Source organism: Aquarana catesbeiana, linkage group LG09 (assembly GCF_042186555.1).
Source record: "Aquarana catesbeiana isolate 2022-GZ linkage group LG09, ASM4218655v1, whole genome shotgun sequence".
NCBI classification, from domain to species: domain Eukaryota; kingdom Metazoa; phylum Chordata; class Amphibia; order Anura; family Ranidae; genus Aquarana; species Aquarana catesbeiana.
The window spans coordinates 215,148,411-215,174,288 of record NC_133332.1 but is presented as its reverse complement, the minus strand read 5'-3'; the positions used below and the strand labels follow the sequence as shown (position 1 = coordinate 215,174,288).

The 25,878-nt window shown below is 46.5% G+C and overlaps 1 protein-coding gene across 1 annotated transcript in view; it reads right to left on the bottom strand.

The window, feature by feature from the left end:
• Positions 1-25,632, bottom strand: part of SURF4 (surfeit 4) — a 38,487-nt gene extending 12,855 nt beyond the window's left edge. Inside the window, exons 1-2 of the mRNA XM_073599693.1 lie at positions 25,473-25,632; positions 2,538-2,724 (exon numbers count right to left, since the gene is read on the bottom strand). Of these exons, the coding sequence (XP_073455794.1) occupies positions 2,538-2,724; positions 25,473-25,520 (235 nt within the window). The 5' untranslated portion in view covers positions 25,521-25,632. The remainder of the gene's footprint in view (positions 1-2,537; positions 2,725-25,472) is intronic.
• Positions 25,633-25,878: the final 246 nt, after the last annotated feature.

The window sequence follows — 25,878 nt, the reverse complement described above, 5'->3', positions numbered from 1 at the left end:
CCTAAAAGTCATTATTGAGCCAGATTTCACATCTTAACTACACGGCTTCATGGCCATGTTTCACATACTGTACATCTAGCAGCTGTCTAGATCAGTCAAGTCTAGCTAATAACAGACTATCACAATGATCACGTGATTGAGAACTGCCCTCCTCCCTCGATTACCATAAGTATGAGACCTGAAGTGATTGGCGACAGCTCAGTCTTTGTGCTGGGAGCACACTGTACTCTCAGCACAAAACACAGTAGCGCATCAATGCGGTCCCGCCAATAACCCAAATCCTTGAGGCTGCATATAACCGGAAAGGGGTTAAAGGATAACGGGTGGGGGAGCTTTTCCCTGCGTTCACTGTCACATTTGAAAACAGTCCTGCACAGCCGTGTCATTCATTTCAATGCATGCATTACAGGTGCCGTCGGCTCCTGCACATTGATTGTCAGCACAGACCCCATCAGATGTGCCCATCAGCTGCCAGTGTGTGCCCCATCAAAAATGCCCATCAGTACCCATAAATGTGCCAATCAGTGCCCTTCAGATGCCAATCAGTAATGCCTGTCAGTAACTCCTCATCAATGCTGCCTACACAGTGCCATCTATCAGTGCTGCATATCAGTGTCGCCTATCAGTGCCCATCAATTCTACAGATTAATTCTACAGATCAGTGGCCATCAGTGAAGGAGAAAACAAAATTTTATAAACAGAAACAAAGAAAAACTTCAGTCTTTTTTAGCAAAAAATAAAAACCCGAGGTGATCAAATACCACCAAAAGAAAGCTCTATTTGTGGAAAGAAAATGATAAAAATTTTGTTTGTGTACCGTGTGGTATGATCGCACAATTGTCCTTCAAAGTGCGACAGCACTAAAAGCTGAAAATTGTCCTGGGCAGGAAGGGGGGAATGTGCCTGGTATTGAAGTGGTTAAAGTACTCCATTCAACTGACTTCAGCAGGAAAAGGCAAATTCAGGAAGTGCCAAAACGCAGCATGTTGTGACACAAGTATGTATGAACAGGTCCTGCTAAAAACACCATAATTGGTTGTGTACATAAATCTTGTTAGTGCTGCAAAATTGAATATTTTACTTCCCTCTAAAAATTATTTTCTTGGAGTACAGGACATGGGTCCCTTCATGATCCCCCTATTACTTGCTGGAAGTGGGAGAGGCTATATAGGGAATGTCTCTGCAGTGTCCTTTCACCTGACGGTAGCTGCCTAGAACTCATGGTAATGTCCAATGATTCTGTGTTCATATAAAGAAATACCAATAAAAGGACTTTACAGGAAAGTTAAAAAAAAAATTAAAAAAAAAAAAATCCTATTTTCTTTAGCTTACAGTACAGACCACAGGATCCTTCAACATAACCATGGGATGTAACAAACAGTGCAAATGAAGGGTGTGCAACAAAGAAAAACATGCTAAAAGTGGCACGGAAAGGCTCACCAGAGTTCAGAGAACAACTTAAAGCACCTTACACCCGAAACTGACATTATAGGAGGCCTGAACATCCACCTGCCAATTTTCCATGCCTGGGGAGGTGAACAGCAAATAGGGCAGGGACATGCAGTTCTGCCCAAGGCAAAATCAGGCACACTTGTCTAAGCAGCAGGACTTTTGGTTCCTTCCTGGTTGTTGATGTAGGCTACCGCTGTGGCATTGTCTTACTGGATTATAATTGAATGATCTGGCAGCTGAGAGGTGCAGCACTGGAGGGGCAGCGGAAATGCACTCAATTACAAGACAATGATGGGAAGCCGAGTGTTCTTTGATGGCCGAGTCCACTGCACTGAGAGGGCATCAAAAACAGGCCGAGGTGGAGTCCTGGTTTCCCTTGACCTCAGTGCTGGATTTGAAATCCACCGGGCCAAGGAAGGTCTGGCCTTGCAGGTCAGATGCATGAGGTGCTCCAGCATTGATAACGGCCAATTCTGTTCTCATCCACTAGGTACCCACCCCACCTTTGTATGTGCCAGCACCTTCTATCACAAGCTCCATAATATAGAATACAAATCCAGTAGGGGGAACCACTCATAATGTGTGCAGTTCCTAAAGAAAATGAAGAGTCATGAGAAAACCCTGAGTTAAAACGTTCATGTACTTAAGTCCCAAGCGTTCATTTCCATCTCTCACTCTCTGCCCTATTAACAAGTTCCTCCCTTCCAACATGTAAACCTGCATCCATTTTGTTAAAGTAGCTCTAAAGCCTAAACATTTTTTTACCTTAATGCATTCCTTGCAATAAGGTAAAAAATGTTTAGGTTTCAGGATCCGCTCTCATCCCCTCTTTTACTCACCTGAGCCCTCATTCAGTCCAGCTCTTCTCTCCCTTCACTTCCTTTGCTGAGGCACCAGGAGCAGATGGCTTCCCATGAGTGGACTAGACAGAGGGGAGGGGCCAGGAGCCCCGGTGGGAGACCCAAGAGGAGGTTTGCGGCTGCTCTGTGCAATTCCATTGCACAGAGCAGGTAGGTAGACATAGAATTTTTTACCTTTACAATCACTTTAAGCTCAGACAACAGTGAAGAAAATCAGAGACTTACCCAGTTGCCCCAACAAGTTAATAAGGACGAAAATAGTTGCTAGGAAGTAGCCACAGCTCCAGGTGGCTTCGATGTAATCTCTTTGTTCGCTCCACTGAAACCACATGCGGATGCCATCTTCCAGGAACGTGCTGATGAGGCAGAGACGTGCAACGTGTGGCAGATACTGCTTTGTAACCCGTAAGAACTGCAACAAAAGCGATACAGAACACATTAGGCTTAGTTTAGTGGTCCTTGTAAAGCCATCTAAACAAATTGCTGCCTCTCACAGCCAATTTTGTGCAAGTTGCGGCTGTCCCATGTCCCAAAGAGCACCCATCATGCAAGTCACACAACTTTATATGATTAAAAAACACAAAAAAGAAAATAATTTGAGACTGTCTGACTGTTAGGTACACAGTTTTCACCAATATGTAGTCATGCCCCTAGTCTTCTCTACCCCTACATGAGCTGGGATGTCCATCAGCATAATATGACAGGGGTGGTAGACAGACACATAGCATGTGAGGGCACAAGGCACCAAACTGCATGTTAGAGGCCATGCCAATGCTGGAAAAGTAAGCAAAGGTTTTAGGGTGGCTGTATTTAGTGACTGGAACATTCAATTTTTCTTTAATTATTCACCAGCAAAGCAACACTGAAGACACAGCTGAGAGAACAGACAGACAATACATGGTTTACCAATGGTTAGCCAAGCATGGATCTCACTTTTCCACAAATTCTCTGAAGGAAACTCAGTGACATTTTGTAGAATAAGTTGACAAGTGGACTTTACATCCCTCATTTTCAGGGACTAGACCTAAAGGTCTGCCAAAAGGTATATATTTTTTACCAACCATTCTTGGGATACACTCGCATGCTTTTCAGGAAGATCACTCTGCTATTAAAGCGGTATTTAACCAAAAAATGTAATATACAGGTATTGCAATTTATCAATCATTAGATGCGGTGGCTGCATCAGTTTTCTTTTCTTGGGTTTTTCCCCCCCTCTGTTTTCACCTGGTGATCTAGCCAGTAACAAACCTCCTGTATTACAGTGCCCCACAGTAGACAGCAACACTGTCAGTCTGGGGGGGACAGGAGTGTTAGATGTACTAGTTACTTAAAATACACTAACAAATTGAAGCCAAACTCCAGCTAATACTTTATAAGAAGTTCTAACAGCTTTTTTTTTCCCCTTTTGGGATAACGGTTTTATATAAATTAGTAAAAGCTAACCATTATAAAAAGAAAAAAAAAAAAAAAGAAAAAAAAAAAAAAAAAAACTGTCAGTGGTAAATGGTTTTCTCGTCTCTGTAACTGATCTTTTTTTCAGAAGAACAAGTTCTCCAGGAGAAAGTAACAGACTTGCTGGCTGGACCACCAGATGAAAATAGAAGAAAGCATAAAAGAAAAAAAACAAACAACAAATGCAGCCACCACATCTAAAAAATATGATAAGCTGCAATATACTAAAAATGTTTGCTTTTGGGTTTGATACTGTTTTGAAGCTGCCTTGGTCAGTTCTTTGGACAAATGTGTGATGATGCCGATTCACCGCCCAATGAAGAAGCCGGATGAAGAAAAATGACCTAGGAAGCTACACTGAAAGTAATGGTGACTACAAGACAGGTGTGGAGGAGGGACATGCCACAGCATAACGGTTTTAAATTGTAAGTGGTTCTATGCATGAAGGTAAAAAAAACCTGTGTGCTGCTCCCCCACAGCCCCCCTTAATACTCACTTGAGCCCCCTCTCAATCCAGCGATGTGCACAGGAGTCTTGCCTGTCCCAGGACTCCCTCTCCTTGTTGGCTGAGCCATTAGCTCGCACTGCTGTCAATCACAGCTAGTGAGCCAATGAGGAGGGAGCGGGGGGGGGGGGGGGGCGCCACGGCTCTGTGTCTTATGGACGCATTGAGCAGGGACTCGGGAGCAAGCACGCACCAGTGTTCCCATAGCAAGCAGCTTGCTATTGGGGGCACGGATCAAGGGGGAGCCAGGAGCACTGGCGGGGGACCCAAGAAGAGGAGGATCGAAGCTGCTCTGTGCAAAACCATTGCACAGAACAAGAATCACGTGCTTGCTATTAAAAAAAAAAAAAAGCTGAACCATTACCACTTTAAAGTCATGTTTATACAACAGAGCAATTTGTATGTGAGGAATTCCCAGGGAATTGTAGAAGATTACTAAAACGTGTGCAACAGGTGCTTGAAAGTGAGTGCTATAAAAACCTGCTGTCACTTTACTATACTAAATCAATAAAAAGCAATTTCTAATCTGTAAGGTATACCCAGAGGTTTGCAGAGAAGACTTTCCAGATTCTTCACCCCCTACTCCTGTAATTGTTAGCCTAGGTTTACATTGGAACGATTTGAGAGATCAATCTGCATGACAAGTTGCAGCCTATTGGAGGCAATGGCACTATTTCAATCAGTGTGACACCGATTTTGAAGAGTCGCACCGATTTGCTAAAAGTAGTTTCTGTACTACTTTTTCCGATTTCAGGTGCAACTTCAATAGACATCTATGCATGAAGCCACACAGATGTCTATCAAGCAGCACCTGAAATCACACTGACCTTGCTACTTTTAAATCGCGCTAGCGAGAGTTGTGGAACGTACTATGTCCATGGAATTAAAAAAAAGCAGGCAAGAATAGGCAATAAAAATTGCCAATATGCTTCCAGTGTACATCCCTAACCAGAAGAAGGCTTCCCCTGAAAAACAAAACATAATGCAGCAAGCTTTTCTTTGCATTTTTAATATCTCAAGGGCATTCAACACCTTAAAAAAAAAAAAAAAAACACAAAAACACACAACCATGCAAATGCATCCCTATTAAATCCCACCTTTCAGGAGAGAAATGCAGGACAGGAAAAAAAACAAAAAAAACAAACACTAGAGACTTTCAGAGAGAGCTTGGAGGGGCAGCTTAAAGCAGCAAACGGCTGGCTTTTTTTTTTTTTAACCACTTCAGCCCTGGAAGATTTGGCGGCTCAATAACCAGGCCATTTTTTTGTGATACGGCACTGTGTCGCTTTAACTGACAATTGCGCAGTCGTGCGACGCCGTACCCCTTTTTTCCCCCACAAATAGAGCCTTCTTTTGGTGGTGTTTGATCACCTCTGCAGTTTCTATTTTTGTGCTATAAACAAAAGAAGAGCGAAAATTTTGAAAAAAAAAACAAAAAAAAAAAAAAAAACACCACACAACACACACACACAAATACATTTTTCCCTCAGTTTAGGCTGATACGTATTCTTCTACATATTATTGGTAAAAAAAAAAAAAAAAAAAAAAATTATAAAATATATGGTTTGCGCAAAAGTTAGTGTCTACAAAGTAGGGGATAGATTTATGGCTTTTTTTTTTTTTTTTTTTTTTTACACTAGTAATGGGGGTGACCTGCGATTTTTATCAGGATTGCGATATTGCAGTGGACAAATTGGACACGTTTTTGAGACCATTCACAATTATACAGCGATCAGTGCTATAAAAATGCACTGATTACTGTATAAATGTCATTGGCAGGGAAGGGGTTAACACTAGGGGGTGATCAAGGGGTTAACTGTGTTCCCTAGGTGTGTTCTAACTGTAGGGGGGATGGGACTGACTAGGGGAGGAGACCGATTGGTGTTCATACTTAGTAGGAGCACATGATCTGTCTCTACTCCTCTGAGAGAACTGGGATTTGTGTGTTTACACACACACAGGTCCCAGATCTCGCTCTGTCTCAAGCAATTGCGGGTGCCCGCGGTTACTGCGCACGCCGGCACTCGCATCAGCTCCGGGCACGCATGCCCCCTGCAGCGTCTTAAAGGGCCGACGTACAGTTACGGCAGCTCGCCCAGGGGAGCCAACCTGTCGCAGTACAACTGCGGCGGATGGTCCGGAACTGGTTAAACCTGCAAGGCAATGTCATAATGTGCTAGTATACGATGCACATTATGTGAAACTTTCCTTAGAACTAAGCCCTCCAGCGGTGCGCTGTCACCGCTGGGGGCACTTCCATCTTCTCCCGGGTTCGCGGACTCCGGCTGTGTGAGTGGCCAGAGCTGCGATGACGTCACTCCCGTGTGGGAGCCTCCATTTGCAGCACAGGACTCTGAAGGGTAGGCCATTCTTTCAGAGCGCATGCACCGGTGACGTCACCAGCTGCACCTACAGTAAAAAGCTTTACTGATATTTAATGTACCTATTAGGCAAGCCATAATATATATATATATATATATATATATATATATATATATATATATATATATATATATATATATATATATATATATATACTGAGCTCCTGTGAAATTAGAAAACCACACATGCAGTAGGGGTCCCTCGCCCTGCACAGGTTTAATGCTCATTTTTGTGTAGAATACCTCAGAACCTGCAGTTTTACTTACAGGCCCTTGTGAGTATTTGCTCCCCTTGGCGTTTTCCCGTTTTGTTGACTAACAGTCTAGAATTAAAATGTATTTATGGGAGCTTTGTACCATGTGATGTACACAACATGCCTATGACTTTAAAAAGGTGCAAAACTTAGTTATTATGAAACAATTAACGGGGGAAAAAAAATGAAATCTTGGGAGGTGTGCATGGGTATTCCCCATTAAGTAGGTTGCAATAATGCACATTTTTACATGCATTGCATTCAAAGGAATGGGCTGGCAATACAACAAAAAGTCTGCAGGTGCACCTCTTTTTTGCAATACAGTACACAACACATGGTAGTACAATACCACGCATTGTGAGGGGTGGGTACCATTAAGAATTAATGGCACCAGAATGCAAAGACACATGTAACATGTGCGTTACCACAAAGCAGCAGTGCAAATGGGCCCTTAGAGTATAGCTAAATGCAACATACACATTTTAGTAAATCCTCATATACAGTAAATATCTGAAAGTTACACATGGTGATAAACATAACAACTGAAATGATTATTTTCCTACCATATAGCTGCAATTGGGGTCTCTAATCCCTTTACCATTCATTCTCTGCTGGATAATGTTAGTGATGGTAGGAGGAATTCTGAGTTGGTATGTCATTTCCTTCCACTGTGCTACTATCTGCATATCCCTCAAGGAACTACATTTCCCATGAGTCCTCATGCCTTCTATCATGCTTAGTCTATATTACATAACACACGCCTATCTGTCAATCAATAGCTGGGTGTGTGCTATGTAAAAACAGAGAAAGCACAAGTTTGCTAGTGCTGCTGCAGCAATGCTCTCAGTGAAAGATGGATAACATACATACATTATATCATTTTTTTTTTTTTTTTTAATAATATCATTAGTTTTTAACAGCAGGTAACTTTGCACAGATTGTTCAATTCATCTGTATGCTTATTGCGGCCTTTTTTCCCTCTGTCAGCTTATGAGAGAAGCCAAGCCTTCAGGAAGAGCCCGTATAGACAGAGCAGTGGGCGGGTATAAGCAGGACAAAAGCACTGCTGGGCAAAACATGTGTGGGAGTGGATGGAGCTTCAGGGGCCGATCGTGAGGGAGTGGGAGGAGCCCAGGCGGGACTTCTGTGGTGATGGAGATGCAGGAGCTTTTGGTAGACTGTATAAGCACCTCCCCCAAGTGATGTCAGGACGGCTTGTTGTCCCCTTATCCGTGCTGCCGCTCTACAAAGGCTACAACGGAGGCATTTACACACAGAGGAAGCAGAGTTGTGTCCTCATTAAAGCTGTGGGGGGAAAAGGTAGATATCTCAGTATTCTTACTGCTATTTGAAAAACAACCAGTGATATGTTTAACAGATTCTAGAGTTAAATCACATATTGATTTTTTCATTTTGACCATAGTTCTTCTTTAAGCTGGCTACACAGTATACAATTTTCCTTTAGATTTACCAAAACCATATAATATGACAGTGGTCTCCAAACTGTGGCCCGAGGGCCGGATGTGGCCCTTTGCTTGCTTTTATCTGGCCCTTGGGGCACCATTTTATTGACTGAAACCAGTGAAGGGTATAATTCCTCCCAATGACCCCTAATGGGGCCCAATGACAACAATGATGGGGCACAATTCCTCCTAGTGATACCAATAAGGGGGCACTATTCCTCCCACTGACACCAATGATGTGGGATTGTTCCATCCCACTGATGCTGGGACATTCTGTACTCATGTTGGCCACAGTCCAGCCTCCCTAAAGTCTGAAGGACAGTAAACTGGCCCTTTGTTTAGAAAGTTTGGAGAGCCCTGTAATATAAGGTCAAAGCAAAAACTTTCAAAACTGTATGCAATCAAACAGGCCCTTGCACTACATAGTTGAAGGTAAATCTAAAGGAAATTGAACAAAAAAGAAAATTAGTATAATGGGTAGCCAGCTTAACAAAGTACTTTGTTTTTTTAGCTTTAGCTGTATGTTTATGGTCACTGTCCTGCTGGAAGGTCCTCCATCCCAGCATTAAATCTGTGGCAGACTGAAAGAGGTTTTCTTCTAGAGCTGCCCTGGGTAGTTAGTGTCATCCATCCATTTAATCCTGACCAGTTTTCTAGTCCCTGCCTATGAAAAGCATCCCTACAGAATGATGCTTCCACCACCATGCTTCATTGTTGGGAATGGTCTTCTCAGGGTGATGGGAAGAGTAAGGTTTGAGCCACACAGCATTTCCCATGATGGCCAAAATGTTCAATTTTAGCATCATCTGATCAGAAAACCTCTTTCAATTTTTGGGGGAGTCTCCCACATACTGTTTAGCAAATGCCTAGCATGTATTCCAATTTTTTCTTTTTTTTAGTTTCCATAAAGTCCCACTCTGAAGCGTACGGCTTAAAGTGGAAGTAAACTTCCATCTCTTGCTTTTACCTATAGGCATGTTTATAATAAGGCTTACCTATAGGTAGTGTACACATCTCCCAAACATGCACTGTTTAGGAGATATTTACTGTACATGCAGCAAGTGACATCACTGGCACATGCGCTCCTATGGAACGGCCACCTGTGTCATTTCTTCAGAGCCCTGTGCTGTGAACGACGGTTCCAGCCAGTCACAGAGCCAAAGCCTGCGAATCCAGATGTAAGACGAGTGAAGAGGAGAGCGCCTTAAGTTTAACATGACATTACCTTGCAGGTACAAAAAAAAAAAAAAAAAAAGTCCAGCCGTTTACAACTGCTTTAAAGTGGAACTTTACTCAAATAAAAAAAATTTCAGCACCTGCGGAAATAAATGAATTCTCTGGCATACCTAGGTGTGACGTCAATCCAAATAATGGTCAAAGAACAAAATCTGGAAAAAGATCGGCCAAAGAGGTCAGTTTCCAGCAGGGAATGCCTGGACATTGCATCACTGGAGTATCGTTCTGCTGTAAAGTATTGTGGACCGATACTCTCATCTTCACGTGGATCTTTGGCATTTTTGTTGCATCTTAGATCAACATCAGTCTTGCCTGGTCTGTGAAAATTGGTGAGCGGCCTTCTCTTGACAGTTTAGCAGCGATACCATATTCTTTCTATTTTGTTATAAAATGATTGATTGGTGCTCTGTGGGATATTAAAAGTTTGGGAGTTTTTTTTTTGTCTCCAACCCAGCTCTGGTCTATACTCCACACATATGTCTCAGACCTGTTCAGTAAGCTCCTTGCTCTTATGTTGTTTGCTTAGTGGTATTGCAGACCCAGGGGCCTTTCAGAACAGGTGTATTGCATTTACACTGTCATGTGACTGATTGCACACAGGTGAACCTTCTGTTTGTCTTAATTTTTATTTTTTTTTGTGCCACAATAAAAATTTTTTTTTGCACCAAAGTCATAGCCATGTTGTGTACAGCCCAGAAAATGGTTTAATTCTAGGTTGTAAGACAACAAAGCGGGAAAAACAAAGGGGGTGTAAATACTTCACAAAGCACTGTACCCTACCAATGGAGCTTCCCTGTTCCTTCCAATGCTGCGGGATGTGGGTGGAACCTCAATATCCTCACAATGCAGGACTGCTGGGTCCTGCATTATGTGATGACGCCAAGCGTGTGACCGACAGACAGACAGAACGCTGAAGAGAAGCTTTGGGGGACCAATGGCATGGAAAAGGAGAAGCCTATGGGGGCGAGAGATAAAGTAAACTGCTTTTTTTTTTTTATACCCTGAACACAAACAGTCATGTAATCCTTGCAGTGCGGGGGAGTCCTACTGGATGGTGACTGTCTAAACTCCCCAGAGGCCAGCTTTAAATTCTCTTTTTTATTTCCAAAGAAAAAGTTTTGCACATACAATGTGGGTACCTGTTACCAGTGGTTATGAGCAGATGAGGATCAGGATCGCTGCATTTGAATTAACGCCTTCCAGGGAGGTGAACTTCAGTAAGCACTGCATTAGGCTGGAAACACTGCCAACCTAGTATGAACTATAGGCTTTAACTGAACACCAGCATGCACAAAGCCTGAGGAATGAAATATAATGGTTTCCTTTACCACCCAAACGGAAGTGAATTAGGAAATACTCAAGCAATAAAAATAAATATTAAAAAAGAAGTGCCTGAATGTGTACTGGTACGCCCCTAGTGATCCAAAAGAGAATTACAGCACAAACTATCATCTTCAAGGCCTCTCTGGGGTCACGGATGCAGCTATTTTCATCAGCAATGTGCGTTGTGCACTTGGTGTCTAATACAAAGCACACACAGCATGCAGCAGACTAATACTTAGCACTCCAGAGGACATTGAGTAACTAACCGCTGCAGCCTGTAAGATAGAAAGGAGGGGTATACATTTTTTTTTTTTTTAGCTGAAAAACATTTTAAAAAAAATGTGCATGATACAAAACATGTTCCAACATTTCTTTTGGAAGTCTGATCGATACAAGACCCCTTCTTCTGCATTTGATAGCAAAGCTGATATGATCTCCCTCCCCATAGACCTCATTGAAGTAGAACTCCAGCCAAAAACTTTTTCCCACTTATATGACCTGAAAGTAGCACGACTTTGACACCAATTGATGCAATGCCTGTGTAATTTTGAGGTTTTTGAATCTCAAGTCGCATCAAAGTCGGACCAAAGTAGTGCAGGGACTACTTTGAAGTTGCAGATATGAACGGTACTCAATGGAAACCATGGGGTACAACTTTGCAGTCCCTAGTCGCAGGACAAGTCCCACAAGTGTGAGATGGTCCTAAAGATTTATTACTGACATATTTGTGTTCCCACATTGTTCACCATGTGTTCCAAGAACCAACATCACTTGGGGGAGAAAGTGAAGTGGTACGCAAAACTAGAAGAGCGGTAGAGAAGAAATTTGCTCCAGTAACAAACACTACACATGGGAGATTTCTAATCATTACCTGTTGCGTCTCAGTCGACAGAAGTACAGGAATATTTTCCCTGATTGGGACACCAATAAATACAGAGAATCTAACCCTTTTCTAATAATTATTATGCCCAAAACTTCTTTTCTTGTTTTGAAGACAGCGAGGAAGGGTTAGAGCTACCCCTCAGGTTTTATTCAGTCTCCACTGGGAAGGTTTCCCCATCACATCCTGTTCTGGTGACACCGAGGCAGAAAGTAAGGAGGGAATCTCACCAACAGCAACAATAATACTTTTTATTAAAGTAGTTTTTATTGCCGTGCCTCAGATGGAGAGATTGCCACCACATCCAAACGCAATAAAGCTTTGATATGTACAGATTATCCTGGGCTAATTTGTAAAATGTCAAACATTGAGCAAAAAAGCGCCTTTAAATATGCTTTGATGTACGTCTATATAGTGTACTAACCCTTTTGTAATCTCTAAACAAAAAGTGAAACATTCTTTTTCCCAACAAAGAACAGTAAAATCTCAGATTGCGAGGAAAGTGTTTCGCAATACAAGTTTTTTTTTTTAATCCTGACTCGGTTTGCGAGCGGTCTCGCAAGATTCAAGCCTCTGGAGTGGCCAGGGGTGCCTGTGACGCTCGGAGACCTTAGGAAACACTCCGTTCCCGAGCTTCTCCAAGTGTCCCAGGCGCCCCCACCTCTGGCCACATGCGGTTCTGCATACACTAGCAGTAACACTGGATCGAATTATCTGAGTTTCCAGTTCCACCGATTCCTATAGGGAAACTTGCTTTGAAATACGAGTGCTTTGGATTACAAGCATTCTTCTGGAACAGATTATGCTTGTAATCCAAGGTACTACTGCACAAACATTCAACAATCAAATAAACTGGTTTTTGCTTAAAAACCAGCAAGAACAGCTCTCCTTTGCTCATTAGTGCCCTGTAAAGACACAGTGATTCAGTCGGTTTCCAGGAAACCGCTATAGGGAACATCTGCTGACAGTCAGCAAAGTACAAAATAAATATTTAGCGACAAGGAAATTAACCCCTACAAAGCCACTCTTTGTTGATTTTCTGAAAGGATCTGCCCGTAAGAAATGGACACAATGCAGCAAATTTTTACAAACCGGATGAAAAAAAAATTGCTCGATGTATTACCAGCTTAAAGGAGAAGTACAGCCAAAGCATGTTTGGCTGTGCTTCTATGGATCACAGGAGGGCAGTTCTTTCTGCCCTGCTGTGACCTGTTTTCAGCTGACAGCAGTTTCCCAGAGCCAGTCCAGGCTTGGGAAAGATCGTGACCATATGGTCGGGATCTACTCAGGAGCCTAGACTCGCACCTGGCTCAGCCTCTCAGCAAGCCGTTGAGAGACGAAGCCAACCACTCCCGCCCCCTTCACAGCTCAGTGCTCTAGCGAGGGCTGGGATGAGGTACTGGCTGGCAGAGCAGCGGTGACCGACAGTTATTGCTCTCTCCTCAGAGTGGCGGGGAGACCTGAGCAATCAGCGGTGTTTGATCGCTCAGTTCTCAGCCTTATAGCCGGCAGGGGACAAATGCAGCATTGTATTGATGCGGCGTCCACCTAGGCAAGTATAATTTATAAAAAAAAAAACAAACACAAACACAACCACACACACACACACACACTTCTCTTTTAAAGGGGTTGTAAACCCTTGTGTTTTCACACTGGGGCGCTGCGCTGGCAGGACGTTAAAAAAAGTCCTGCAAGCAGAGTCTTTGGGGCAGTGGAGAAGCGGTGTATAAACTGCTCCTCCACCGCCCCTGCCCATTGAAATTAAAGAGGAAGTAAACCCCGGCCGATTTTTCTTATTTTTCAAATTTTAACATACAATAGCTCATTACAAGGTATAATAGGTAGAAATCAGCCTAAAACGAGGTCTGCAAAGACCTTTTTTAGGGTCTCTAGATTATCTTCATTTCTGGGTATTGGCCGCGCCATTGTATGTGCTGTTTGCCGAATCCTTTCTGGACGTCACTTCAGCCCTTACTCTGTATACCTTAGCAAATCTTGCGCCGTATCAGGAAGGAGATAAACACTGCAGCATCGCAAGACTTCTCCTCTGTGCCGTTCAGAGGGGAAGCTTGTCCACAGACATTTCCCGACATGCAGCGAATACAGAAACGGCACACTTTAGGTGCCGTTCATGAACGAACCTACTGCACAATCGCGCATTACGTCATCTAAGATTAAAAGACAATTTCCTTGGAAAAGACAGCAGTAAATACACTTTCACAGGCAGCGATCAGTTTATGTACAGATAAACTTGTTGAGGAGGGTTTACAACAACTTCAATGGGCCTGCTAAGCATTGTAGCGCTTTTCGGGCGCATTTAACCCTTTCTACGGCTACTAGCAGGGGTTAAAAGCATCCCGCTAGGGCTGAATAGCGCCGCTAAGACTACAGTAAAAGGGCCACTAAACTAGGGGCACTTTACCGCCAACGCGGCCCACGGCTCAATGTGAAAGGGCTCTAAAGAACACACACATTGGTTATTTATTACCTGGCAGCAAGTATTTTAGCAATGCACAAAACAATGAGGGGGACTCTGCACTGGGCAGTAAGTTAAAAGTATACAGAGTATCAGTGTGGAAATGTCCTGCCCTAAGCTCAGGAATGAAATAAAAATTGTAACATTTCACCAGAGGGAGATGATTCTGTGGAGAGCACATTACAAAACTATCTTTCTCTGATGTAGCGTGTAAAAAAGAAAAATAATAATAAAAAGGCAAAAATTACAGTAAAAGCTGGATACACACTATACAACTTTTGTTGTTCGATTTCCTTAAGTGCCGGTTCACACAGGGGCGGCACGACTTGCAGGTCGCCTCACCGAGGCGACCTGCACACGACTTCGGCGGCGACTTGCAAAAGGAAGTCAATGCAAGTCGCCTGAAGTCACCGCAAAAATACTACAGGAACCTTTTTCTAAGTCGGAGCGACTTGCGTCGCTCCTATTAGAACGGTTCCGTAGTACAGAACGGGAGGCGACTTGTCAGGCGGCTAGGTCGCCTGACAAGTCACCCCTGTGTAAACCGGCACTTAGGTTTGACCTCATATTCTACAGTTTTGTTAAGTCTAAAAGGGAAAAAAAAAAATCTAAAGAAAATGTTATAGTGTGTAACCAGTTTAAGGCTCCATTCACACTTGTACGACTCAAAAGTTGTGCCGATTTTGGAATGCAACTTTGACGCAACTTTGGGTGGGTGCAAACTGACAAGGACCTTGGCTTTGACCAGTGATAATGGACAACTATTGCATGCAAGTTGCATTGTATAATGCCGCGTACACACGGTCGGACTTTTCAGCTACAAAAGTCCGACAGCCCGTCCGACAGACTTTCAACTGACTTTTGGCGGACTTTCAACAGACTTTCTAACGACCGGACTTGCCCACACACGATCACACCAAAGTCCGACGGATTCGTATGTGATGACGTACACCGGACTAAAATAAGGAAGTTGATAGCCAGTAGCCAATAGCTGCCCTAGCATGGGTTTTTGTCCGTCGGACTAGCATACAGACGAGCGGATTTCTGGGTCCGGCGGAGTTACGACGTAAAGATTTGAAGCATGTTCCAAATCTAAAGACTGTCAGATTTGAGGCTGGAAAAGTCCGGGGAAGCCCACACACGATCGGATTGTCCGCCGGACTTGGTCCGTCGGACTTTTGTAGCTGAAAAGTCCGACCGTGTGTACGCGGCATAACACTCAGGTACAACTTTCATGCAACTTTTGAGGGTTAACTTTGAAGATTATGGCCCTCAAGTTGGTTTAAAAGTAGTGTATATACTACTTTGAAGTTGCTGCAAATTTAAGTCACACATATATGAATGGTTATCATTTAGAAAAAACGTGGGGAATGACTTGTCATGCGACTTGTCCAAAGTTGCATGACAAATCACACAAGTGTGAAAATTTAAGTGATAAATATCACAAAACAAACATTTAATGGATTTAGTAAATAGCACGTTTTTAGTGAATTTCTTTCTTCTGAGATAAATTAACTCAAAAATTCATGCGTTATTTATCTCTTATGTCGCGTACACACGATCGGACTTTTCGTCGGAAAAAGATATGACGGCTTTTTCGACGAGATGCCGCTCAAATTTGCCTTGCATACACACGGTCACGCAAAAGTTTGCTGAAATTACAACCGTCAAGAACGCGGAGATGTACAACACTACGACGAGCCGAGAAAATAAAGTTCAAAGCTTCCGAGCATGCGTCGAACTGTTTCCGAGCATGCGTAGGAATTTTGCACGTCAAAATTGCTACAGACGATCGCATTTTCGGATAGCAACTTTTCCCGACCGAAAAGTTGAGAACATGCTCTCAATCTTTTGCTGGCTGGAATTCGGCCAGCAAAAGTCCGATGGAGCATACACACGGTCGCATTTTCCGAAGAAAAACTCTCATCGGTCTTGCGGGCCGAAATTCCGATTGTGTGTACGCGGCATTAGTGTATTAAGTACAGTGGATCAGCATAACAACTAAGCAAACTGCATTTTAAAAAAAGGTGGTCATTTCTGGTCAAAAATAGTAGCAAAATATTAAGCTATACTTAAGCTATCTTTTCTCCAAACTGCGGCCCTTTTCTTTTTTTTATCTAGAAATTATTTCCACTGATACCAACGATTGGGCATAATTCCCCCTACTGACACAAAAGGAGGGACACAATTCCTCCCAATGACAGCAACAATGGGGCCCAATGACTCCAATAGTGGGGCCCAATTCCTCCCAGTTAAACCAACAATGGGGCACAATTCCTCCCACTGACACCAGCAATGGGGCATTATTTTTTTCCCACTGACAATGGGAACCTTTACAGTCCGGCCCCCCCTAAAAGTCCAAAAGGACAGTAAACTGGCTCTTTGTTTAGAAAGTTTGGAGACCCCTGCCTTAACTCAAGAGAGCATTTGTCTGCTCTGCCAGGCTAAAGGTCTCCATACCTTCTGCCCCCGGAGACAAAGCATAAAAAGATGCATATCATACCCAATTCTGTATGAGTGAACTAACCCCTCTCCCCACTAAGGCTGGAAGAAAATTGGTGACTCCAAACTCCTACAAGCGGGAACTGTCCCTCGATCCTCGGGTGCTGCTGCCGCCATTCTCCGTGAGGGAATCAGGAAGTGAAGCGTTGCGGCTTCACTTCCCGATTCCCTACTGCGCATGCGTGAGCCGCGCTGCGCTTTCTCAATAATCCCCGCTATCTCCTGGGACCTGTGTCTTTCCCAGGAGACAGCGGGGGAGTGCGGGAGGGGGCGTGACTCCCGCGGGAGTCTATTCCCGGAAGTGGGTGCAGATACCTGTATTATACAGGTATCTGCACCCCCCCCCCCTAAAAGGTGCCAATTGTGACACCGGAGGGGGGGAGGAATCCGATGAGCGGAAGTTCCACTTTTGGGTGGAACTCCGCTTTCAGGGAAGCCAAATGGAGCACATAATCCAATCAACATACTAAGGGCTTGTTTACACTTGCTTCAAAACATGGCTTCCAACACACATTTTAAAGCTCTCTGAACACCAAAGCGTCTGTCACCAAACAAAATGGTTAGCTTACAGTCCTGTTTACACCTTGCCTTTGTTTATAAAAAAAATACCCCAGGTCGCTTTAGTGGTGGTTTAAAGCCTCCATAGAAGTCTATGACAAAGCTCGCTTGAAGCACCTAAAGCTTTTGAGAGGCTTTAATTCAGCTTTAGCTTTGTTTTGCACACACATATACATACATACACACAGGGCAGTGTGTTGAAGTCGAAGCAAGTGTGAATGAACCCTTTAAGTGTGGAGCAATAATTAGAATTACATGTAAATGTCAATGTGCCCAGGCGATCACCAGCTGAAGATGTGTTCCAATGGGCTTCTCCTGACAAACTGCCTCCACCCCCTAGCCCAGGGAGCAGTTCCCTAACCTCTCTCTATACTGGGATTCAAAAGATTATAGCCAACACCCCCACATCTTCACAAGCATGCCCTGCCCTCTCCCCCTCAGGAACCAATCAGAAAAATTAGACAAGAGTTGTGTACAAATGGAAGAAACTTATAAACCCTCCTTCTGAAAATGCTAGTTGCCTGTCTTTCTCTGACCTACAAACATGTCTATAGAGTCAGAATCTCAGATCTACATATCAGTTCCCAGTGAATAACAATGTATCAAAGCTAGGGATGCACCGAAATTTCGGCCGCCGAAACATATTGGCCGAAAATGGCCTTTTCAGCATTTTTCCGAAAGAGAAATGTTGCCGATAATGGCGCCGAAAAAAGGGACGGAGCCATCCCGCCGGGGTCTGCACATGTTTCATCCCGCGCGCCCCTCAGAGTCTTCCCTCCCTCCTCCTCCCACTCCTGTCCTACACAGCCTCCCCAGTGCCTGGTAATGAATGTCACGCTCACACGCTGTGTGTCAGAGCTGGATCTGAATCGCCATGGAGCCGATGTAATGATGTCCCGCCTCCTAGACCGCCTCTTGTGATAGACAGCACTCTGATCCAATGCTAGGAATCATGGTGCTGTGTGTCATAGGAGGCGGGACATCGGCTGCACGGCGATTCAGATCCAGATCTGACACACAGCGTGTGAGCGTGACATTCATTACCAGGCACTGGGGAGGCTGTGTAGGACAGAAGTGAGAGGTGGAGGAGAGACTCTGAGGGGTGTACCGGGATGAAACTAGCTGCACAGCGATGTAGATCTGACACACAACGGGGGGGGGGGGGGGTGGAGGGGGGGCTGTACATGATGAGCACTGGCAGGCTGCACAACATGGGCACTGGCAGGCTGCTGCATCTGAAGGGCACGGGCATTAGTGAGGCTGCAAGACAGGCACTTGTGAAGCTGCATTTGATGGACACTGGTGAGGCTGCACTGATCTCCCGTACCACGCCCCCAGTCTCTGGCCATGTCCTGTACCACGCCCCCAGTCTCTGGCCATGTCCTGTACCACGCCCCCAGTCTCTGGCCATGTCCTGTACCACGCCCCCAGTCTCTGGCCATGTCCTGTACCACGCCCCCAGTCTCTGGCCATGTCCTGTACCACGCCCCCAGTCTCTGACCATCTCCTGTACCACGCCCCCAGTCTCTGACCATCTCCTGTACCACGCCCCCAGTCTCTGACCATCTCCTGTACCACGCCCCCAGTCTCTGACCATCTCCTGTACCACGCCCCCAGTCTCTGACCATCTCCTGTACCACGCCCCCAGTCTCTGACCATCTCCTGTACCACGCCCCCAGTCTCTGACCATCTCCTGTACCACGCCCCCAGTCTCTGACCATCTCCTGTACCACGCCCCCAGTCTCTGACCATCTCCTGTATAAAAATATTTTTTAAAAACAGTCACTTTTGGTGCTGTTTTGGTTTCGGGATCAAGGAAGATTTATTTTCGGTATCAGTTTCGGCACCAAAAAACCCATTCGGTGCATCCCTAATCAAAGCCAAAGGATCAGGAATCACAGGAAGGATTGGTCGATTAAAAGAAGGAACAACCAAAGGAAGGATCATGCAAAAGAAAGGATCGATCAATTGAAGGAAGAATCGGCCGATTGATTAAAAAGGATCCCAGCTTTAATAATGAAATGATCAATGTCACTGTATAACAATAATAAAATTAAAAAAAAAAAAAAAAAAAAAAACACACACGACACAGCCAAAAAACAGAATTTTAGGACAGCAGCAATGATAGCCTGAGTACATTTTGCAGTAAGAGCCGGTTCATACATGTGGGGCTGCAGTTTGCAGTCCAGAACGAATTTGTTTACCGGTTCGAGTGCAACTCTTTACTTGAATTCCCACCTGACCCGGACCCAAAATCGCACAGGACTCTTTAAAAATAGACCACAGCTGCCCTGGACATGTGTGAAACCGCTCCATTGCAAGCCAGTCCGGTTCACATTTTATGTGAATCGGATGTGGTTTAAAACACATCCGATTCGCATATATCGGAACGGAGCCCAGGAGTTTCGTACTCAATTATAAATAACATTTTAGGTGTCCTAGCAACCTGAATGATCTCCTGCAGTGCACCACACCATCGTATCCAGATCCTCCAAGCGCTGTTTGAAACAAAGGCTTAATTCACATCTATGCATATTGCTTTTGAGCATTTCTGCAGTGCTTTTTGCTGTGCGGTCTGCATTTTTGTAACCACGTTTTTAAAGCAATTTTGCCGCGATTTGTGTCTTTTTTACATTCACTGTATATAGCTGGTTGCTAAGGAGCGGGTCAGGAAGCCAGCCGCTGTGTCCTTAGCAACAGATGTCATCAGCTGTCAGCGAAAGCAAAAAAAATTCACAAAATAAATAAACCCCCCCCCAATCCAAAAAAAATGGCGTGCCCCCCCAAATCCATACCCTACCCTTATCCAAGCATGCAGCCCGGCAGGTCAGGAAAGGGACGAGCAAACCATACCAGACTGCATGCCCTAAACATGGGGGGTGGGGGGCCCTGCGGTCTCCACCCCAAAGCACCTTGCCCCCATATTGATGCCCCCAGACCCCCCCCTCCCACCATGAATGGCAATCGGGTGAGATCACCCTGAGAGCCCGCACCCTGTGACAAGGGGCAAGATTTCCAGGTGACATTGGATGGCCACGCCCCATGGCTACATAAGAGATGTCAGACAGCGGGGGACGTCACAACGGAGGAAGACAGCATCAGGACAAGAGCAGACTTTTTTTTTTAGCGGGTAACCAGCGGTGAGGAAGAGGACGGAGGCGGGAGAAGACAGCTATTTTGTTTTTGTTTTTTTTACATAAAGGACTTTTTTTTTTTTTTTTTTTTTACATTTCACTGCTTTTTTTGGTGAATGGGTACGATGTTGAGATTGTGCGGTCTGGTATGGTTCGGGGGGGGGGGGGGGGGGGGGGGTGTTTGCTCGTCCCCTCCCTTACCTGACCTGCCCAGCTACATGCTCGGATAAAGGTCTGGTATGGATTTGGGGGGGGGGGGGGGCACGCCTTTTTAAATGTTGGTGTGGGGGTATTCCCTCCAAATCCATACCAGACCGAAGAACTGGGGGGGGGGACCCCACCCCGGTTTTTTTGTGAATTTTTTTACTGACAACGGTTGTTTTTTTTTTACATTCTGCTGTAAGCGGGGAAGCCCGCTGACAGCTGATGACTCACTTGTTGCTAAGGATACGGCAGCTGGCTTTCCAACCCGCTCCTTAGCAACCAGCTATATAGAGTGAATGTAAAAAAAATGTGGGTCCTTTGAAGTCTATTACATGCAAAACGCTGCATTTTGCAGGAAAAAAAAAAAGTCTCCGACCCTTTCCAGAAATGCAGAGGCACAAAAACCTGCATTTCTGCAAAAAGCATTAAAAAAAAAAAAAAAAGCATTAGTGTGAACGGAGGCTAAAGAGAGGAACGGATCAGCTGCTATTGGTGTACATATGTAGAGGGATTGGCCTAAGTTGGTATCAATCTCAGCATCTCTGGCAGCAGGTCACACAGGAGCCATAGAGCATACAGCAGAGAATGGCAGACGACTCTGCCACAACAGGTACAGGCACGTTAGGGCTACTCCACCCCAAGAGGAAAACACTTTACATTTCATACTACCACTGAGAGTTGCATATACAATAGTGCCACACATCACTTGTTTCATAACCATTTCTATGCTGATGATGCCCAAATGCAACTCTCGCCTCATTGGCTTACCTTTACATAGGCTACCCAACCCCCCTCCCTTCAGTCCATCATGAATGCTGCTGCCAGACTCCTCCACCTTACAAAACGTTCAGCGTCTGCTACCCCTCTCTGCCAATCCTTCACCTGGCTGCCACTCACCCAACTCATTCTAAATACTAACAACCCACAACTCTGCCCCCAGCTACATCTTTGACATAGTATCAAAATACCAACCAAACCAGTCTCTTCAGTCCTCACAAGACCACCTTCTCACCTCCAGGACTTCTCCTGAGCCTCTCATTTCCCCCCCATATTTTGTATCACTTGACCCTCCCTCTTAGGTTTGTAAGCTCTACCAAGCAGGTCCCTGATTCCTCTTGAATTGTATCCGTACTGTCTGTCTTTACTTTGGAAAGAGCTGTGCAAATGGTTGGCGCTATATTATTCTTGTATAATAATAATCACCCTTTTTTCTTACCCAGTCACCATAGTGCTGTGCCATTGCTAAACGACTTTACCTTCTTTCTTAAAATGATCTAATCGTTCTCATGTGTGCCAGTCCTATAACCTCACCCAGCAGTACTCATGTGTGCCCACCACCCCATACCCTCATCCAGCCGTACTCATGTGTGCCAAGTGCCAACCAACCTATACCCTCAGCCAGTCAGTTTCATGTGTGCCCACCACCCTATACCCACACCCAGTCATACTCATGTATGCCCCCACCACCCTTTACCCTCACCCAGCCATTCTCATGTGTGCCTGTCCTTCTATAACCTCACCCAGCTGTTCTCATGTGTGCCCAGTTGCCCACCACCAAAATTTACCCTCACCCAGCCGTTTTTCATGTGTGCCCACCCCCTATACCCCCTCTCAGTCTCATGTCCGCCCACCACCCTATACCCTCACTCAGCCATTCTCATGTGTGCATGTTCTTCTATAACCTCATCCAGCTGTTCTCATGTGTGCCCACCACCCTATAACCTCACCCAGCCCTTCTTATGTGTGTCCATAACCCTATAACTTTACCTCCCTGTTCTCAAGTGTGCCCACCACCCTTTAACCACACCAAGCCATTCCCAAGTGTGCCCGTCACCCTATAGCCTCATACCAATCTCTCTATAGCCTCACCCCGCCTTTGTCAGGTGTACCCATTTCTCCAGAACATTACTTGGACTTTCCCTCTATTCCTATGTGTCCATGTCGCTCTATAACATTACTTGGACTTTCCCTCCAAGTGTCCCCAATACTACTCAGCTCTTCTCCTTCATTAGTCTATCATTAGAGATTGGCCTTACGAGGTGCCAGGGTAAAGACAAGCACCAAAAAGTCCCTGAACAAAGGTTGTTGCCACCATGCTGGGACCCATACTGCCAACACACCCAATACACAGGACATAAGATGGAGATGCCCACTTGGCAGCAGAGGGCCTGGCCCAGGCCAGTTACGTTATCAGGGGGTTGATGGCACAGAACACAGGGGGCCCCACACCGACACGTGGACATGAGGGCTGTCATTGTGTTAATCTCTTTTCTGTGATATGTCAGTGGAACTTTGTGTACAGCAGATCTGTCTGATTGGTGCAGAACTGGGAAATCCATGAACCCAGCCAATTATGTCTCGACACAAAGATCTGACATCTGCATACACATGTTCATACCAGTTTATATGTCACCGACAGGAATGTCTTGGAGGTGGGGGCAAGACAGGAGCATCTGGAATGGGGGCCACAGAGAAGTCTGGTCCCTGGAATTCAAGAGGACCACCTTTACTGTCTCAGAGCAAATACCAAGGGTCACTGCAGCCTGGCCATCATTGTATGTACAGCCAAGAAACATAGTGGGGCCCCCAGTGTAGAGATGACATGTGAGGGCCCAGGGAAAGTAGTGGGGCCCCCGGGGTAGAGATGACATGTGAGGGCCCAGGGAAAGTAGTGGGGCCCCCGGTGTAGAGACGACATGTGAGGGCCCAGGGAAAGTAGTGGGGCCCCCGGTGTAGAGATGACATGTGAGGGCCCAGGGAAAGTAGTGGGGCCCCCGGTGTAGAGATGACATGTGAGGGCCCAGGGAAAGTAGTGGGGCCCCCGGTGTAGAGATGACATGTGAGGGCCCAGGGAAAGTAGTGGGGCCCCCGGTGTAGAGATGACATGTGAGGGCCCAGGGAATGTAGTGGGGCCCCCGGTGTAGAGATGACATGTGAGGGCCCAGGGAATGTAGTGGGGCCCCCGGTGTAGAGATGACATGTGAGGGCCCAGGGAAAGTAGTGGGGCCCCCGGTCTAGAGATGACATGTGAGGGCCCAGGGAATGTAGTGGGGCCCCCGGTGTAGAGATGACATATGAGGGCCCAGGGAATGTAGTGGGGCCCCCGGTGCACTGATGACATGTGAGGGCCCAGGGAATGTAGTGGGGCCCCCGGTGCACTGATGACATGTGAGGGCCCAGTGTACAGATGACAACATGTGAGGGCGCAGGGAATGTAGTGGGACCCCTGTGTACAGAGGACATGTGAGGGCCCAGGGAATGTAGTGGAACCCCAGTGTACAGATGATGACCTCAGTGTACAGATGATAGATCATGACCCCAGTGTACAGATGACACGTGAGGGTCCAGGGAAAGTAGTGGGGGTGCCGGTTCACAGATGACACGTGAGGGCCCAGGGAATGTTGTGGGGCTCCCGGTGCAGAGATGACACGTGAGGGCCCAGGGAATGCAGTGGGGCCCCCGGTGCAGAGATGACACCTGAGGGCCCAGGGAATGCAGTGGGGCCCCCGGTGCAGAGATGACACGTGAGGGCCCAGGGAATGCAGTGGGGCCCCCGGTGCAGAGATGACACCTGAGGGCCCAGGGAATGCAGTGGGGCCCCCGGTGCAGAGATGACACCTGAGGGCCCAGGGAATGCAGTGGGGCCCCCGGTGTACAGATGACACCTGAGGGCCCAGGGAATGCAGTGGGGCCCCCGGTGTACAGATGACACCTGAGGGCCCAGGGAATGCAGTGGGGCCCCCGGTGTACAGATGACACCTGAGGGCCCAGGGAATGCAGTGGGGCCCCCGGTGTACAGATGACACCTGAGGGCCCAGGGAATGCAGTGGGGCCCCCGGTGTACAGATGACACCTGAGGGCCCAGGGAATGCAGTGGGGCCCCCGGTGTACAGATGACACCTGAGGGCCCAGGGAATGCAGTGGGGCCCCCGGTGTACAGATGACACCTGAGGGCCCAGGGAATGCAGTGGGGCCCCCGGTGTACAGATGACACCTGAGGGCCCAGGGAATGCAGTGGGGCCCCCGGTGTACAGATGACACCTGAGGGCCCAGGGAATGCAGTGGGGCCCCCGGTGTACAGATGACACCTGAGGGCCCAGGGAATGCAGTGGGGCCCCCGGTGTACAGATGACACCTGAGGGCCCAGGGAATGCAGTGGGGCCCCCGGTGTACAGATGACACCTGAGGGCCCAGGGAATGCAGTGGGGCCCCCGGTGTACAGATGACACGTGAGGGCCAAGGGAATGTAGTGGGGCCCCCAGTGTACAGATGACACGTGAGGGCCAAGGGAATGTAGTGGGGCCCCCAGTGTACAGATGACACGTGAGGGCCAAGGGAATGTAGTGGGGCCCCCTGTGTACAAATGACACGTGAGGGCCCAGGGATTGTAGTGGGGCCCCCAGTGTACAGATGACACGTGAGGGCCCAGGGAATGTAGTGGGGCCCCCAGTGTACAGATGACACGTGAGGGCCCAGGGAATGTAGTGGGGCCCCCAGTGTACAGATGACATGTTGTGAGGGCCCAGGGAATGTAATGGGGCCCCCTGTGTACAAATGATATGTGAGGGCCCAGGGAATGTAGTGGGGCCCCCAGTGTACAGATAATATAGCCCATATACACGATATGCGGTGTGTTGATACAATGGGGGACCGGGGGCCCCAGTGGTGGGAGATGGAGCACACCCTGAACTGGTTATCAATGCCCCCGGGGATGTGACGGGTGTGGGGTGGAGCCGGTGACACGTGGAGTGTGTAGGGAGAACCCCGGGGGTCCCGGTCCCCTCTGTCTCACCTGGTCGGCGAAGTCCTCGGCAGCACCCATCATGTCGTTCTGTCCCATGGTGAGAGATGAGTGGCGGCACAGCCCCGCCCCCTCCGCACAGCGACCCGCTCCACCGCCTGCCACGTATCAGACCCACCGAGGGCGGTACCTGGGAGGAGCGAGGACGGAGTGGGATGGATAATGGGCGGGGCCGAGAATATGGGCTACAGTACTCGTGAGATAAAATGAGAATAGGAAATGAGGGGCGTACACTGAGGGGAGGGGTTTCTAATGAAAGGAGGGACTATATACTGAGGGGGAGGAGTAGTTACTTTGTATAGGCTATAAAGTGTTATGTATACCCTGCATGTACCTTGTATAGAACAGCACATAGGAGTGTATACAGGGGCAACTGGAGGGGGTACTGGATGAGTAC